The following is a 17667-nucleotide window of genomic DNA, read 5'->3' as shown; positions in this document are numbered from 1 at the left end:
AAATGTCAGCCAAAAACACAAAACAAAATCACAGCAATAAAGCCTCCTCTCTCTTAGATGCCATTTCGTAGTTGGAAAGACTTTCCATATCCTTTATAGGAGGTGGTTTTTATAAGGATCTGGCAGGCTAGGAAGGGATCATTCACATCACTGTGCCAATGAGATCCAAGAGGCTCAGAGAGGTTGAGCAACTTGCCCAAGATCACACAGCCCATAGAAGGCAGAGCTGGGACAGGAACTCAGGACTTCTGGTTCTGGTCTAGTGCTTTTTCAACTACTCCCCCACAACTAGCCCCTGCCTGTTATGATCAAGTGAAACCGTTGACCCAATCACTAGCACGACTGGTTTCTTCATCATCATAGCTACCCGCGCACCAGCCACTTAAGCTGAGCACTTGTGACAGCCTCTCATTTGTTATGGCTGTAACTTCTAGGGAGGCGGGCTGGAGGGTGTGGACTGTGCTCAGCTCCACACTCACTTCTCAGTGACCTCCTTTACTGCCAGGGTGGGAACCTTCCACCACACTGCCAGTCAGCTAGCTTCCAGTTAGGGCGTGCCAGGAGAGGGTGGCAGGCAAGGGGAAGGGAGGAGCCACATGTCCCTGGTCTCTGGCACTGTTTCCGGAAGCAATGGTTGCAGGAAGGGCGACAGCGGCTGGTCAGTGTGGACTCCTGGCTTTCTGCCCAGACATCTGGGTACCAGGAGCGGCAAACCCCAGCAGCACCAAGACCTTTGTGCCTTTTGTTCCCCTCGCTTCTCACAAGAACTCATCTCTAGGGAGCTTGACCCTCTCCTTTTCCTTCTCCAGCCCTCCCACTACCTTTGTAGCCAACTCCCTGTATTAAATTCCCTTTGACCAAAATGCTTAGGCTAGTTTAGGTTTTCCAGGATTGGCGACTGACTGGCCAATCCTTTATTAATGCAGATAAGAAACCCGAGGTACAGAAATGTCAGGTACCTTGAACCCAGGACTTTCAACCTTCAGAACCAAGACCAGAAGCCTTTCTATTGTGAGATCAACATACATGACATGGGGAGCCACACACAATCCCCAAACCAGGTACCCCCCGCAAAGGACAGCTCAGGCTGTTGGACATCCAGCCCTGAGAAAAGAGACTGACAGCTGACTCAAGCAAGGATGCCCATTCATTCCTGGATCTGCCCTGAGCCAGCCATGCCTACTTCTTCCCCTGCAAGAGTCAGGTTCTAGGCTGGTACTGTGAGGTCCCCAGAGGGACCCTTGCTGAACCCCAATTCTGAAGTATGTTCATCTGTATATCTTGTGTTCCACCTTCAGTCTTCATCAGGAATCCATTTTTTAAAGTCATCATTGAAGACACATTCATCCTGTCTCTCTGTCTCCCCTCTGTGAGAGTCACATGACAAACGTGGCCTCTCTTGGAGAATCAGTTGTGTGGCCTCATATAAGATAACGAGAATTATGCTTTCTCTTTTTGCCCTGGTTGCCAGGAAGCTCACAGGCAAAATCTATTAATACATTAGATTCTCACATTAGTCAGTTTGATTCCTTCTTTTTGTACTTTCAATGTCAAGAGTTTATAATTTTATCGAATGCATGATGTCCTGTTATTTGCTTATTTGTCCTCAGATCAGCCCTGGTCCTCCTCTTACCCGTTCTCTACTTCAGAAGGCCAGCTCCTGCAAACTACATTTCCCATGCTCCTCCGCTAACTGGCCTCCAGCTAGGTTCGGCCAAGGAAAGCATTGGCAGGACTCTGGAGTTGTGGGGGAGAAAGTGAAAGTGTTAGTCGCTCAGTCCTGTCTGACTCCTTGAGACTCCACGGACTGTAGCTGGCCCGGTTCCTGTTCATGGAATTCTCCAGGCAAGAATAGTGGAGTGGGGTGCCATTCCCTTCTCCAGCAGATCTTCCCAACCCAGGGATGGGAACCCTGGTCTCCTGAATTGCAGGCAGATACTTTACCAGCTCCTACAAACTACATTTCCCATGCTCCTCAGCTGACTGGCCTGCAGCTAGGTTCAGCCAAGGAAAGCATTGTCAGAAGATGAGATGGGGGGGGGGTGGGGGTGGGGGGAGATTCAGGGTTTTTCTCCCTCCCTCTCTCTCTCTCTGCTTCAGGCAGTGTCTTGGCAGTAGCTGCACCTCTTCTCTGGCTCCAACTGCCCCCACCCAGACCCACCATGGTTCCAGCTTCTACCCAGCGGCCCCAGCTCAGGGGCTCCAGGAACCCTGCCTCTCACAGTCCAAGAGGTGAAGTTAGCTCCCTTCAGTGCTGAACTCGGGGTTGCCTCCCTTCTTACCCCCCCCTCCCCCCCATTTCTCATTCATCATTTCCAACACCTGAGGAACTAATTCCCAGTATCAAATTCTGCCTATTTGAATTACCTGGCACAGGACTTATTTTCCTATTGGAGACAGATTATGTATGCCCTTCACACCAGGCTAGGTCAAAAATTGTTCCTTGCTCAGTCCTGTTTGACTCTGCGACCCGGTGGACTGCAGCCCCCCCAGGCTCCTTTTGTCCATGGAATTCTTCCAGGCAAGAATACTTCTCCAGGGGATCTTCCCTGACCCAGGCATCAAACCAGGGTCTCCTGCATGGCAGGATGGCAGATTCTTTGTCTGAGCCGCCAGGGAAGCCCTGTCACACCTGTTTTCAAAACAGTTGGAGCGTAACTAATACCCAAAAAGCAGGCTGGGTATTGGGAGGAGAAGAAGCCTGGAGGCAAAGGACGGATAAACATGCAGTTGGGAGGGTGGGAAGGAGCAATTTGCCTGGGGGTGGAGTGTGGAGGTGACAAGGAGGAGGTGGGGGCCAGCCAGGTGAGAATGGTCCCTTGGGGCCAGAGCTGGGCGGGTGGGAGCAGTGGGTTGGGCCTGGGAAGGAAGCAGACAGATTCGAGTTCCAGCTCTGACATTTCCTAGCTCTGTGACCTAGCAGTCCCTTTACCTCTCTGAGCCGCCACTTCCTCATCTGTAAAATGGGGCTGTATGAGAACCAAGTGAAATGAACCGTCTAAAGTACCTGATCCAGGAGCTGGACTCAAGTCCCCGTGATGTCTGTTTGGCAACTGCCTCTCCCTTGAACTCCTAGGGGACTCAGCCCCCTTACTGGGTGTGATGGTCAAAATATTTCACACCCCTCGGGGAGCAGCGCAGATCCAATGGACCATTGCCTGTGCACAGCCTTGCCAGATCTCAGCCCGCCCCCTCCCGGCCTGGGCTCCCGGGGGGGAACCACCTCTCAGAGTCGTGGTCCACAGCGTTGACGTCATCCTCCGAGACCCTGAACTCGCTGATGCGGATCCACTCGTCAAAGCCGACACCCACCGAGTAGTAGACGTAGAGCTTGCCGTTGTGCCGGAAGCTGGGGTGGAAGGCCAGGCCCAGGAAGCCCCGCTCGTCGCCCTCCCAGGGCGAGGTGAGCACGGCGCGGCTGATGTTCAGGAAGGGCTTCTCCAGCCGCGAGCGGTCGGGCAGGTAGACCCACACCAGCCCCAGCTGCTCGGCCACGAAGAAGCGGTGGGTGCCGTCCCGGGCGTGGACCATGGCCACCGGGTTGCGCAGCCCGTTGGCCACCTCCTCCAGGCACAGCTGCAGGCAGCCCTCGGCGTCGGCCACCACGCGGCCCAGGTTGGAGTTGAGGTTCTCGTTGACCAGCAGGCGCGGGAAGCAGTAGTCGGTGTCGTCCAGGGACAGCGAGCGGCAGAGCTTGGCGCGGTTGCCCTCCAGCGCCCAGAGCTCGCGGTCCGGAGACAGATGCCGGAAGAGGCCCCGGCACGTCTGCCACATGTCCAGACAGTAGTCCTCGCAGAGCCCGGGCACCGTCCGCAGGGGCGTGGACGGGTCCTCTGCGTCGTAGAGGTGGGCCGCGTAGGGCGAGCATTCCTGCAGAGACAGGCACGCGCAGGGATGCTCTGGGCGGGGCTTACCAGCCGTGTGACCGCGGGTGGTTCACCCCATCTCCTAGAGCCTCAGTCTGCTGATCTGTAAAATGGGAAGACGCCGTCTGTCCGTTCCACCCACATACAGCCCCAGGGGCCCTGCATCTCCTCACCTTCCTCCTTTCTCTTGCCTTGATGCTTCTGTTAGAATAACCACACTATGACTACTCCTGCTACTAACAACATCAGGAGCTACTCTTCAGCACCTACTGTCTGCCAGAAAGGATCTGAGGCATTTTAATATTTTTTCTTTTATTTATTTTTAAAATAATATTTATGTATTTGGCTGCCCCAGGTCTTAGTTTCGGCCCTCGAGATCTTCAGCTGTAGTATGTGACAGGGCTTCCCTGGTGGCTCAGATGGTAAAGAATCTGCCTTAATGCAGGAGACCAGGGTTTGATCCCTGGGTCAGGAAGATCCCCTGGAGAAGGAAATGGCTACCCACTCCAGTACTATTGCCTGGAGAATTCCATGGACAGAAGAGCCTGGCGGGTTACAGACCATGGGGTCCCAAAGAGTTGGACACAACTGAGTGACTAACACATGTGAACTTTTGCAGCATGTGGGATCCAGTTCCCTGACCAGGGATCGAACCCGTGGCCTTCTGCATTGGGAGTGCAGAGACTTAGCTACTGGGCCACCAGGGAAGTTCCACTTTCTCTCTTAATATGCTGCCTCCGCCCTATACCTCCATGATTCACTCCACTTTTTTTTTAGATCCCTACTCGAGGGGCACCTCCAGGAAGGTCTTCACTGACCACCCATCCATCACCCCCACTTCCTCCTGACCTCTGTTTTGGCTTAAAACAGAAAACAACAAAAAAACAAACACTGTAACGTTCCCTGATAATATAATAAAAATCAATGGGTTTACTTGGTTATTGTCTGCCTTCCGCGGAACCTAATTCCACAAGGGCAGGAATTTGGCCTGCGTTGGTCCCTGTCGTATCCCAGAGCCCGAGATGGTGTCTGGCATACAGGAGGCCCACGGTGAATACCTAGACACCATGCTGGACACTGACTCACCCTGACCAGCCCTGCGTGGGGATAAGTGCTCCTCCCTCCATCGTTTAATCCCCACAAGAGCCCATGACGGGGGGCTCCCTCCTGCACACGGGGAGACCGAGGTGTGGGTCTCCCAGTGTCACTCAGCACCATTCGGTGAGCATGGAGGATGTGGGTTTGGTCTCAGGTGGACCCCATCCCCCCAGCACCGGGGAGGTGACACGTGTACACATGCGAGTACCTTGATTACACTCCTCCCCCACTTCCTCTGTCCCCCTGGCCACCAGGACCCGCTTCCCTCCTTCCCTCTGACCTTGGGTTAGGCCCCTCCAGGCGGGGCCCTGAGCCTGTCTCCTGCGGCCAGACCAGATTCTCCGTGAGATGAATCAGACCCTCTCCTCCCCTGCTCCCCCTCCCCTCCAGGACTTCTTCAGACCCTCCTGACCTCACTGGCCCCTTTTCCGGCTCTGCTGGGCTGTGACTCCATGGGACAAAATCCAACAGCTATGGCTCCCTCCTCCACCACCCCCTGGGGGCTTCCCCACTGATGAGACACTTGGGATCCCACTCAGCGCCCGCCTGGGCAGGATCTGGAAGGCGGGGGCCTGATGTGGCAAACCTTGGGCCCCTGGGAGAAGGAAGCTGATGGATAAATTGTTCTGTCTTCCTCTGGGCTCACCACCACAGCCCCCCCACACCCCTGCCCGGGGCCAGTCCTGATCTGCCATCTATACAGTTTCTTGGACCCATGGTCTCGCCAGCTCAAGCATCAGTCACATTTGGCAGCAGCCAACTTGCAACTGCATCCTTGATGGCTCTCTCTCTGCCCCTGGTCACTCCTGCTGGCAGGGTCCACTCACCCTAAGAAGGGAAAAAACCCATGCACTCTGGCCCAGGTTCTGCTTTCTGAGAACCTATGTGGAGACAACCAATGTGACCAGGCCTCTCCCAGCTTCGAGATCCAGAACCCACCATCTGAGAGCTGAAAGCCCCTTCCCAACCCCCCGCCCCCCAGAGCAAAGGTCTCAGCACCCCAGGCTCTCTAAGGACTTCCCTCAGCTAGAGCCTCTGACCGAGCCCCCAACCCCCATCCCCCGCCCCCACCATGAGCTCACCAGGCTAGGGCCTGTGGGTCTGACTCAGCCCCGGGCCCCCGGAGGCCTCCAGGGATGCTTGTCCCCCAGTAGGGGAGGCACAGACAGGCCCACACTGCCCATTCCCAGGCAGGGCCCTGCTGGGCTCCTACCGGAGGCCCCCAGGGGCCATGGGTGGCAGGCTGCCCTCTTGGCTGGGTTCTCAGGCTCCTGGCCAGAGGCCACACCCTCCTTTTACACGATTGTGGCTTTTGGTCACACCGTTGGCCGGTCCTCCTGGCCTGTCTCCTGCTACCGTGGGGCTGAGGGCCACTTGGTGACGTGCTTGTGGTCTGGTGAGCACCGTCCCGGGCCCAGACAGGGAGGCCATGTTCCATGTGTTCCAGACGGCCCAGCCCTGGCCTCTGTGCTGTGGCCCCTCTCTCACGCTTCCCCTGGAGGCCCCGTGAGTCCCGCCAGCAGCTGTGGGTGGATCAGAGAGGGTCTGTGCACACACACAGCTCATTTCTGCTTTTCGAGGTAGGGTCATGGTGATTCCTACTAGATATGAGAAGCTGAGGCTCCAAGAAGGCCACATGCCAAGAAGTGGCCAAGCCACGGCTCAGACCCAGGTCTCATGACACCCAGACCAGGGCTCTTTTCAGATTACTCACCGGAATTTCATTCAACAAGTGTTTACTGCATTCAGATTCCGAGCCAGGCACTGTCCTCGGCTCCAGAGACAGTGGGCAGCAAAACAGATTTCTGCAAGCCAATCAGATCCCAACCCATGGGACTTATCTGGTGGTCCAGTGGCTAAGACTCCACACTCCCAGTGCAGGAGGCCCAGGTTCCATCCCTGGTCAGGAAACTATATCCCACATGCGACAGCTGAGTTCTCACACCGCAACTAAAACTCCTGTGTGCCACAGCTAAGACCTGGCACGGCCAAATAAATAAATAGCAAAAAAAAAAAAACCCAGCAACTAGCTTCACAGTGGTCAGTGGGGGGAGGCAGCAGAAAACCCATGGAAAACCAGCCCAGTATCACATTGCTTAGCTGTCTGTGCCTTTCAGCACAGGGACAACCAGCCTGCCCACGTTACTGCCCAAGGCTGCCTCTGTGCGGTCGCTGACACTCATGACCCACGGCCCAGAGTCCCAAAGGCTTCTATGTCCTTCATCTACTCTTTAGGAAGACTGAGTCTTTTTTTTTTTTGATTGTGCCATGTAGGTAGTTCCTTGACCAGGGATCAAACTCTCAGCAGTGAAATCACAGAGCCCTAACCACTGGACCACCAGGGAATTCCCCAGGAAGACTGAGTCTTTGCACACAATATTCACTTGTAGGACATTCCCTCCTTGCCCAGTTTGGCATCTGGCAAACTCCTATGCATGCCTCAAAGCCCGACTCAATAGCCTCCTCTTACACCTCTGTTCCCTGACTCCCCTGGCCCTTGTGGATGCTCCTACAGTTCTCTGCCCATGTCTCAGACCAACATTCACCTAAATGCAATTCTGTAGCTTGCAGCGTGAGCTCTGTTTCTGCTGCACCTCCCATTGTTCAGGTGGTCTGCTTGACTAAGACTGAGTTATCTCTGTGTGTCTGTCCACCCACTAGGCTGTAGGACCCTTCAGGGCAGGGATTCCAGGGCCCAGCACATAGTGAGGCTTCAAGAAGACAGGTGATATGGCAAAGTGATTAAGAGAGGGGTTCTGGAGTCAGAGCACACAGGAGACTGAATCGACCATTCCCCGAGTGGCCTTGGCCAAGTTCCTTAACCTATCTGTGCCTACGTCCCCATCTATAAAGGGAAAAAATTCCCAAGAGAAATAAACTGAAGCATAGCATTATTGGGATAAATACACTGAAGTGATACATGTGTTTCCTGAGTAAGTGCTCAAACAAGTTGGACTATCAAGAGGCAACTCAGTGTTCCCTCCTCCAGGAAGGCTTCCTTGACTTTTTCAGGGCAAGCTCTGCCTCCATGGTGACCCTTGGAGAGAGCCTTTGGCCCATTCTGATAAGTGTCTCTGTGTCTCCTGAATTGAACAAGGAGACTTTTGAGAACTGGGTTTGTGACTGGCCAACTGCCGCTGGGCCCAGCACCCAGCACAGGGCCAACTCCTGACAGGCTCTGAAGCACTGTCTGCCCAGTGGCTGCACCTGCAGAGCATGTTGTGCACAGACTTCTATCAGAAACCAGGCTTTGATGACTTGGGGCACTTAGAGGCCATCGCAGTCACGTGGAGGTTTGTTGCATGGACTGGCTCTCATCAACCTGGGACCTGAGCTACCACATGTCACAAGCTCTCTCTTCTCCTTCCTATGACATCAGATGGACCAGAGCAAAGCCTCAGGAAAGGGTCTGAAGGGGCCAGGAGGGACTACTGCCCTCTGGCTAGGTAGCCATCACGGGCATCTGGAGGAGTCGTGGGTGTCAGATGGGCGCATGTTCTGGGGGGACTGTGGGCGCAGGCATGTTTCATGGTCTCTTTTGCTATCAGGAGTCCAGGCAGATGTGAGTGCCTGAATTCCATCACTGACTGGAACTTGTAAACAAGGCACCTCGGCCCCCTCCCCTGGTGGAAGTCAGGAGGTGCTGAGTCCAGACTCGGCCTTGGCTTGCTGGGAACACTGTCCCCGGTCCAGCGCTCTCCCTCCCTCCCGAGGCCCTCCAGGGAAACCATGATCCAGCCTCTGCTGCACTCTCCAAGCTCGCTCCAGACATGAGGTCACTCCTGAGACGCCTGGGGTGAGATGCTAGCAGCCATCTTACCACAGCTTGCTCAAGGCCAGGCCATGCTGGGACGGTTCCCAAGGACAGAGGGGAGCCTCCTGCCAGGGGGAGGGTAGCGGGGCTGGCCCTTCCCTTCTTCCTCCGCAGACCTGCCTACCTTCAGTGCCCCGCTGAGCCTGGCACATAGTAAATGCTCAATTAAAACAAAAAGGCAAAAAACACGGAATAGACGCATGAATTCTTCTACGTGACTGACATGGGAAGACTACAGGATCTGATCCTCCGGGGCCCCCAGATTGGTGAGGGAGGTGGACGTTTGACTGCACCATTCTCACTCCCCTGAGATGCACAGCGTGGGGGCTCAGGGGAGTCCACCAAAAGAGAGAGCCCTCGCAGCCCCTCTTATTTCTTGCTCAGACGATGGCTCACTCACATGGGCAATGAGTGTGGCCCAAGTGTCACCACGGCCACTTCCGGGTTGTATGATCACCAGGCCAGTCCCTGCCTCTCTGGGCTTCCCTGAATCAGCCTCTGGGCCCCACTCCGTCCCCGCTTGGGGCTGGGCGGCCACTGGGGACCAAGGAGGCCTAGAGAAATCCAGGCAGAATGGCTCCCTGAGCTCTGAGTGTGTGTCATTCAGTCTTCACGGCAAGCGGGGGGTGGGAGGGCGGGGAAGCTTAGGCCTCCCCCAATGTAAACATGATGCAACTGAAGTGGAGGGATGACCTGTCCGGGGTTGTGAGGCCAGGAAGTGGCAGAGCCAGGGTCAGACCCTAGTACGTCTGAATCCAAGCCAGCCCCGGTTGGCCCCACCCCTCCCACCAGCACCTGCCCCCAATGGCAGAAGGCTGGGACTCTCCACCCACGGGTCCTCTCACTTTCCCGGGACTGGGCCTGGGCCCGCCTTCGGACTTCTCAGCCTTGACCCAATACCCTCCAGGGGGTGGGGTCATCAGGCTCTCTGGAGTCAGGAAAATGAACAACGGAGGCACAATCTGGTGTGAGGAGAAGCCGGGGTTTAGGTCTCAGAGGAGGGACAGGGGCCAAGAGGCTTCACCACAGGGATGTCTTGGGTGGTCTCCGAGGATGAGTGAGCCTGCGCTGGGTGGGAGCACCATCCCAGGGAGAGGGCACAGCACAAACCTAGGGGGTCTGGAACCGCCTGGCACATCTCATCTCTGGGGTCACGCACGGTAGGAGCCCCAGTGGGTGTCAGGGTCCCGCAGTCCGGAGGGGCCCTCAGAGCACTCCTTCAGGTTCGGGGGAAAGGCCCTCATTGAGAGCAGGGTCCCCCAAACCCCTCGACAAACCCAAGCCCAGCGCGCCGATCATGCCCTCTGCAGGGGTCAGTGGGCGCCCCCCTCCCCCCAGGGGCAACACAATGGAGCTCAGCAGGACAAAAGCTTCCCGTCCTGGAGCTTGGACAAAGGCAGGGCTCTTCGGGGCCGGGGCACTGGGGGCATCTTTAGGCGGTGCCAAGGCAGAAGACCCCCCAGACTCAGAGGGAGCAATGATTTCATCAGGAGGAGAAACCGAGACCCAGAGAAAACCTAAGTCACAAAGTTAGTGATGGCAAAGCCCACAGACATCCCAGGATGCCCGACTCCCCGCCCCCTGCCAAATGACTCCCGCCCGGGGGCTTCTGGTTCCGAAGCCCTATGCCCAGTCTCGATCCTTCTCGCCCAGTAGGGTTGCCACCGCCGCCACCCTCGCATCTGGGACCGAGGCCCCGCGCGCGCGCCCTCCCACCGCGCGCCCCGCACGGCCAGCGCGCCAGCTCACCTGGCACAGCAGATCGAGCGCGTAGCCGGCGCACTCGGCCCACATCGCGGCGTCCACGCGCGCCGCCACGGCCCCGAAGCGCCGGGCCAGCGCCGCGTCCTGCTCGGGAGTGCAGCAGCCGAAGGCCGAGTACTGCGAGCAGAAGCGCAGCGGCTGCGGCGGCCGGAAGGGCGGCCTGAAGTCCAGGCACTGCGGGTGCGCCGCGGCCCCGAGCGCCCGAAGCACCAGCAGCGCCAGCAGCGTCCCGGCCCCGGCCCCGGCCCCGGCCCGCCGGCCCGCCATGCCGCCGCCCCGCTCCGCCCCGGCCCGGCCGGCGGAGGAAGAGGCGGAGGGAGGCACCCCCGGCCCAGTGCGGCCCGCGAGTAGCCGCCGGCCGCGCCCTGAGCGCCCGCCTCCCGCCCCGCCGGCAGCCTCCCGGGACGCCCGCCCCGCAGAGCCTCGGGTTGGGAGACCTGGAGACCTCCTGTGCTAGGAGGTCACCTCTGGCCCGGGACTGAGCGCAGAGGGGCGCGGTGCACAGCTCGGCGCAACCTCCAGAATCCGGAGTCTGGCGGTGACCTGGCCTCCTGGGGCCGGGTGCGGACTGTGTTTCCCGTTTTCATCTGGGATGCAGCTGTCTCCCCCCGGGGTTTTTAGCCCAGGAGGTGCGGGAGACTCTGACTGGGCCAGGGGAGGGACACCATGGGCCCCGTGGTGGAAATTCTCACAAAATCACTTAAAATGGGAGCACGGTCATGTAAAAAGGTGGTGGCGCTGGCCTGGGACTCACAAGGTGGGGAGGGAGGTTGGGGCCGCCTCCAGAGTCCACCGTGGACGCCCACTCCAGGCTTCTTCGCCTTCTCTACTCCTGGGCAGCAGCCTCCAGACAGCCTGGCACTGTAGGGTCTCCTCCCTCCGGCTCCTGCCTGGGTGAACCTCCAGTTGTTTACCCTCCAGCTTCTGCTGGGCATCACCACCCCGATGACGGAACCAGCATCACCACCCGGATGTCGGAATGGGCAGCCGCAGCAGACGTGTCTCTCCCCAATCCCCATCAGCTCCACTCCACAGAGCCCTAGAGGTTTTTCAGAAAGGCAAATACCATGGGGGTCCTTGCCCTGCTGAGCAGGCCTGAGGCCTCTCAGAGCCCAGAGACGGGATTTGAAAACTCTCTTGAGCAAGCCAGCCCCCCTGAAATGCTGCTTCTGAGGCCCAGAGATTCTGATGACCCCCCTGTAGAACTCTAATGCAAGAAATTCTGGAATTACTCTTTGAGCTACCCTGGTATACAACACACGGGGCAGGATGGAGTTCACCTGCGGCTCCCACTGCCCAGACAGGACCCTGCTACACACACACACACACACACACACACACACACACACTGCCCCCCACTGCCAGAATTTCAGAGCAAGAAATCCCCCCAGGGCATACTCTTCCAGGTGGGCCTTAGCACTTGCTTCTCCCAAGAATGCTCTTCTCCGTCTTCTCAGCCTGGCAAACTCCTACTCAGCCTTCATGGCCCCAACTCACACACCCATTCTGGGCAGGTCTCTTTGGGCTGCCCTGGGGGACAGGATCTGTGTCTTTGTGCCAGCCCTCGTGGCAGGACTGGGGGTGACCTTGACTCTGCAGGACTCTAAGCTCCCTGAGGTCTGTGCTTTAGGCCTGGACACGTACCATGTGTGAGCCAGGGTGTCCACAGCACGTCAAACATCTCTAAGCACTTAAAGTGTGGGGGGGTGGACTTCCCTGGTGGTCCAGTGGTTGAGACTCCCCATTTCCACTGCAGTGGGGGCACAGGTTCAATCCCTGGTCAGGGAGCTAAGATCCACGTACCTCATGTCATAGCCAAATAAATTAAATAAAAACAAAATCTCTACCATGACCAACATGCCCTATAAAAAAAAATAAATACAATAAAATGGAGAATTTAATGTAGAGAATTGATGCCCAAGAAGCTGTACAGGAAACAGTGAGGCAGCCTGGAGACTAGCAGGAAGATTCTACAAGCACCTGACTGGAGGAACAGCGGGGAGCATCACTACAACCAAGGGGCTAGGTCACCTGGCCAGAGCTGGGTGGCCAGCGGGCATGTCTGGTGGAACTGGAGACAGTCCCCGTTAAAGACTCTGTTTCAGAGGGAAAGAAATCCTCCGGCTTCTCCCTTCCTCTGGCCTTCTGGCTCTTCTCACTGGCCTACCTTGCAGGGGAGGCTGAGGCTGCAGCCTGGGAAGTGCTGGGGCCCTCCTACAGGCCACGGGGGCAAGGGCAGGGCCAGACGGGAGCTGCGGAGGGCTTGTACAGTGGCCCCTTCCTCCCAGCCTGGAGCCACCCAGGGCAATGGTCCCTGTCTCAGACTGAGTGGCTTGTAAGCAGCAGAGATTCATTTCTCACAGTTCCAGAGGCTGGAAGTTCAAGATTAGGCTGACAGCACAATTGGGTTCTGGTGCTGGCTCTCTTCTGCATTGCAGGCATCTATTTTCTTGTTGTGTCTTCATGTGGCAGAGAGAGAGAGAGAGAGGAAGCTTGTATCTTTTTCCAAGGGCACTAATCCGGCTCATGGGGGCTCCACTCACATGACTTAATGACCTCCCAAAGGCATCACCTCCTAATACCATTGTGTTAGGGATTAGGATTTATGTTTGGAGGAGCATGAACATTCAAATAAGATTTTTTTAAATGTATTATTTAATTACTTTATATATTTTTGGCTCTCCTGGGTCTTCGTTGCCTCAGGGGCTTTTCTCTAGTTGCATGAGCAGGGGCTACACTCTAGTTGGGGTGTGTGGGCTTCTCATTGCGCTGGCTTCTCTGGTGGTGGGGCACTGGCTCTGGGCACTCAGGCTTCAGTAGCTGTGGCTCCCGGGCTCTCGAGCACTGGCTCAGGAGTTGTGACGCACAGGCTTAGCTGCCCAGCGGTATGTGGGATTTTCCCAGATCAGGGATTGAAACCACGTCTCCTGCATTGGCAGGCGGATTCTTTACCACTGAGTCCCCAGGGGAGTCCTGCAGGGACGAAAACATTCAGATCATAATAACAGCACATCAACACAGGCTCCTGGAATGTGTGTGAGGGGCTGGGAGTGCGGGGGTGGGGGGACACGGAGCCTGGGCCATAGCCTTGAGCTGTGGGGACAGCCTCACCAGGGCCCAATGTCATTGCCACAGGAGTTTCTGGAGATGGCCAGGCAGACACCTTCCCCCCTAACATACACGTCTGGACACCGCCAGCCACTCAGGCAGAGTCTGAGGCCATGGCGTCCTGCTGAGCCCCCATCCCCACGTGGGTGGAACAACTTTTAGTGATGTGTTTGTTAGTTCATTTGAAAAATGTTCATTAAGCAGCTACAGGGCACTTGGCTCAAGGCCCCTGTCCCCACCTGGCTGTTTTCGGGGCATGCTGGGCTGTCTGACCTCGGAGAAGGCCTGCTGTCTGGGGTCCCGAGGAGGGGGGCCTGGGGGCCGGGACTCCTCTGACTGCTGCCCCTATCATGGGGGCACGCTTGCCAGGGTCCCCAGCACTCTTTCCAGGTCGCAGCAGTGTGGACACAGTGTTTGTGCTGAGGTCCGCTGTGCAGACGAGGAAACACGGGCCGCAGCACACAGCAGGCGGGCGTTGGGGAGCCAGGGTCTGCGGTTCCTCTCCTCGCGCCAGAGCTTGCAAGTTCTCACTCCTGTCTCACCAGTAAGACAAAGGGCGGGACTTCTCCGCCGGTCTAGTGGTTAAGAATCCAACTGCCAATTCAGGGCACAAGGGTTCGATCCCTGGCCCAGGAAGATCCCACATGCCACGGAGCACCCGAACCCGGGCACCACGACTCCTGAGCCTGTGCTCTATAGACGGTGCTGGGTAACAAGAGAAGCCACTGCCATGAGAAGCCTGCACAGCAATGGCAGCAAGAGTAGCCCCAGTCGATGCACTTGGAGAAAGCCCGCAGGCAGTAACAATGGCCCAGAATAGCCATAAATAAATAAATCTTTTTAAAAAAAGAAAGAAAGGAAAAGGATGAACAGACTGAAAATTGGATCGGTGACTTTTCCTGGACCCATCTGAGAACTGAGGTTTGAGGGTCAACCGCCACTCCTAAATTTGAAGAGACAAGCGAGTCCAGAGTCCCAGGGGTGATCGGATCACTTGGGGCAGAAGGTACTGGATCCAGAACCTGTCGGATGGCTTCAGAGGTCATGTTGATGAACTGCAGGAGGCTTAGTCCATGGGGTCGCTAAGAGTCAGACATGACTGAGCGACTTCACTTTCACCTTTCACTTTCATGCGTTGGAGAAGGAAATGGCAACCCACTCCAGTGTTCTTGCCTGGAGAATCCCGGGGACGGGGAAGCCTGGTGGGCTGCCGTCTATGGGGTCGCACAGAGTCGGACGAGACTGAGGCGACTTAGCAGCAGCAGCAGCAGTAGTGCCAAGTAGCATGAGGCTGAGGAACTCCTGTGGGGCCCCGTGGTCACAGTCTAAAGGAAGAGGGACTTTATCGCCAGGGAACCTCACCAAAGACTCCCACAGCTCTTGCAGGGGGAAGGGAGAGCCTGTGGTCCCCTCCCTACCCACCGCGAAATACTCTCACAACCATGTCCGTAACAAAACCCACTCTCCAGGATTAAGAACCCTACCAGAGGCACGTCCCTGGTGGTGCAGTGGTTAAGAATCCACCTTACAATGTAGGGGCTGTGGGTTCAATCCCTGGTCAGGAAACTAAGATCCACGTGCCTTGGAGTCCGCACAACTCAGCTAGAAAGGCTGCGTGCCACAGTGAAGGAACCCGCAGGACACAACGGAGGTCCCAGGGGCCGCAGCTAAGGCCTGACGCGCCCAAGTAAATAAATAACTTAAAAAAAAAAAAATACTAATCAGCATAGGCATGTTAAAAAGAGAGAGAGGCTTTCCCAGAGCCCCATCCACATCGCTTCCCAACACCCCTTGCAAGGCGTCTCCCCCACTCCAGCCCTCTCTAACCTAACCTCTAACCTGCCTGTCTTACCTAAGGGGACAAGCTAAGAACACTAGTGAATGTTACAGCCCCTGAGGGCTGAGCCGGTGGCCTCAGACTAGATGGCCTGAACTTTCACCAATGCCGTCTGGGGCCAGGGATATTCAGGGGATTGGGGACACTGCCTGGGCAGCAGGAACAAAGCTGGTCCTTTGAGCCGATGTGCCCTCAAGCTCCACGTGAGGGAAACAGCGGCGGAAGCCAGGCCTGTGGCTAAGGAAACCTCCGGACTTTCCTCCCCAAACAGTGGCTTCTTGGGTACTTTCAGCCGTTGCTCCCGGGCCCAAAGGCTGCCTTCTTGCCCTTCCGGGTCTCGCCTGGAATGAGACAGACAACGCAATTCTTCCGTCGACACCCTTGATGACCCTGTGGACGACCTTCCCCACCCTCAGCCCCGAATTCCCTACCTCTTGAGTTGGGGATGGGGAGAAGGTGAGGCCAGGCCACTGCTGGCCACTCGGCCTGAGGATTGTCTGAGGTCGCAGGAGTATTGCCCACATTTCCAGGAGCCCCGAGGGCACTGTCGGCTGCCAGAACCGGACACACAGACCAGAGGAACACCCAAAGCCTACTCTAGCCAGACTGGGTCAGTGTGGGCTGCCAGCCATGCATCAGCTCCTGCGGAGCAGACGCCCGCTAATTACACAGCCATTAGTTCCTTCTCCAGAGTGACGGGAAAGGCCCCTGACCCGCCTGTCTGTGCAGGGGGCCACTTGCCCTCCCTGTCTCCAGTGGGCAGCCCAAATCGGCTAATCCTTTCTCCCCAGGACCCAGGCCACTCAGCCACAGCAGGAGATTGCGCTAGGCATCCTAGCACGGGAGAATGTGGGAGCTGGGGGCTGGGCTGGTCCCTGCTCAGTCACCCTGGCAGCTGGACTACCTGCGTGATGTGGATCACAGCTGGGCAAAGGGCCTGGGGCCAGCAGAGGCTTTTGTAAACACCTCACACCTATGAGAAATCATACAGCGTGGGAGAAAGAACGCCCAAGGACACACCACCAGACTTCACCCACATTAATATTTGACCACATTTGCTTCAGACGTCTCAAGTGTGATTTCAAAACAAGAGGAACTGTGAGGGACAGTGTGAGAGGCCAGGAGGGTTAGTAATCCAGAGCGTGGGCTCTGCCACTTACTGTGACCTTGGACAGGCTGCTTAACCCTTCTGTACCTCAGTTTACTCATCTGTAAAATGGGCTGGCAGGTGAGGCCTGGCACATAGCATGTGCTTGATACAGACCTGGCTGGCTCCCACCTTCTGCACCTCACATTGACCTCACGGCCTTTTCCTCTGCTCCTGGGGGAAGTCTTTCCTGAAGGCGGTGCATGCAGGTACCACAGAGAACTCAGAACATCATCTAACACCTCCAACTTTGAACAACTGAACTGTACTCTGCACTTTCACTCTGACTGGCTTCTGTCCCCTCACCCGGTTGGAGATTCGACCGTGTGGATATGGGAGCTTGCTCACTGAACTGCTGTCCAGGCCACATAGCATGCTTAGGGCTACCTTCTGTCCGCCTTGCCAGTCACCAAAAGGCAGCTCAGCCTGTCCCTGGACACCTGCTGGCCTGCTGATCTGCTGGTCTCTTTTCAAAATGTCAGGTCCCGGGGGCTCAGGAAGCCACCTTCAGGGCCTCAGTGAAGTGTCCTGACACTGAGCCTGGGGTTCAAACCCCAGTCCCCCCATTTCCTGACCACACTGTGATTCCTTCAGCACCCTGTGCCTGAGGGTCTCCATCTGCATGTGACCAGGACTTCAGTGGCGACAGCTGGTGCAGGCAGGCGGTGGGAGAAGGTCTCAGGGGCTGGAAGACACCAGCAAGCATGCCTCTGAGTTCACACCTGACCCCCAGAGACTCAGGGTACCTGGGGAGACCTGAGGATCCTGCGGCCACAGGGTAGGGGTGGGGGCAGCCCCCTGATTCACGTGGCCCCCGGGACCTGAAGACGGGGACCTGGTGGCAGACAGCTCACGTGTGCATTCGTGCTGGTGTGAGGTCAAAGAGGCATCACAAAGCTGCGTCACGCCCAGTTCCTTCTGTTTATTTTTTTTTCTTCTTTTGAAGTTTAAAATCAAACACAGATGTTTTAAAAAGAGGCCAGCTGATTGGCAAGCACCTCACAGCAACCTTCTAGGATGGACATTATTATTA

General features: G+C 56.7%; 1 protein-coding gene across 1 annotated transcript in view; it reads right to left on the bottom strand.

Annotated features, from left to right (window-relative positions):
• HHIPL1 (HHIP like 1) overlaps positions 1 to 10895 on the bottom strand; it is a 30497-nt gene extending 19602 nt beyond the window's left edge. The window contains 2 exon segments of the mRNA XM_070357952.1: positions 3224 to 3870; positions 10528 to 10895. Of these exon segments, the coding sequence (XP_070214053.1) occupies positions 3224 to 3870; positions 10528 to 10809 (929 nt within the window). The 5' untranslated portion in view covers positions 10810 to 10895.
• Positions 10896 to 17667: the final 6772 nt, after the last annotated feature.

This window comes from Bos mutus, chromosome 21, assembly GCF_027580195.1.
Source record: "Bos mutus isolate GX-2022 chromosome 21, NWIPB_WYAK_1.1, whole genome shotgun sequence".
Lineage (NCBI taxonomy): Eukaryota > Metazoa > Chordata > Mammalia > Artiodactyla > Bovidae > Bos > Bos mutus.
Note: the sequence above shows the minus strand (reverse complement) of the source record. Positions and strands in the feature narration are given on the sequence as shown.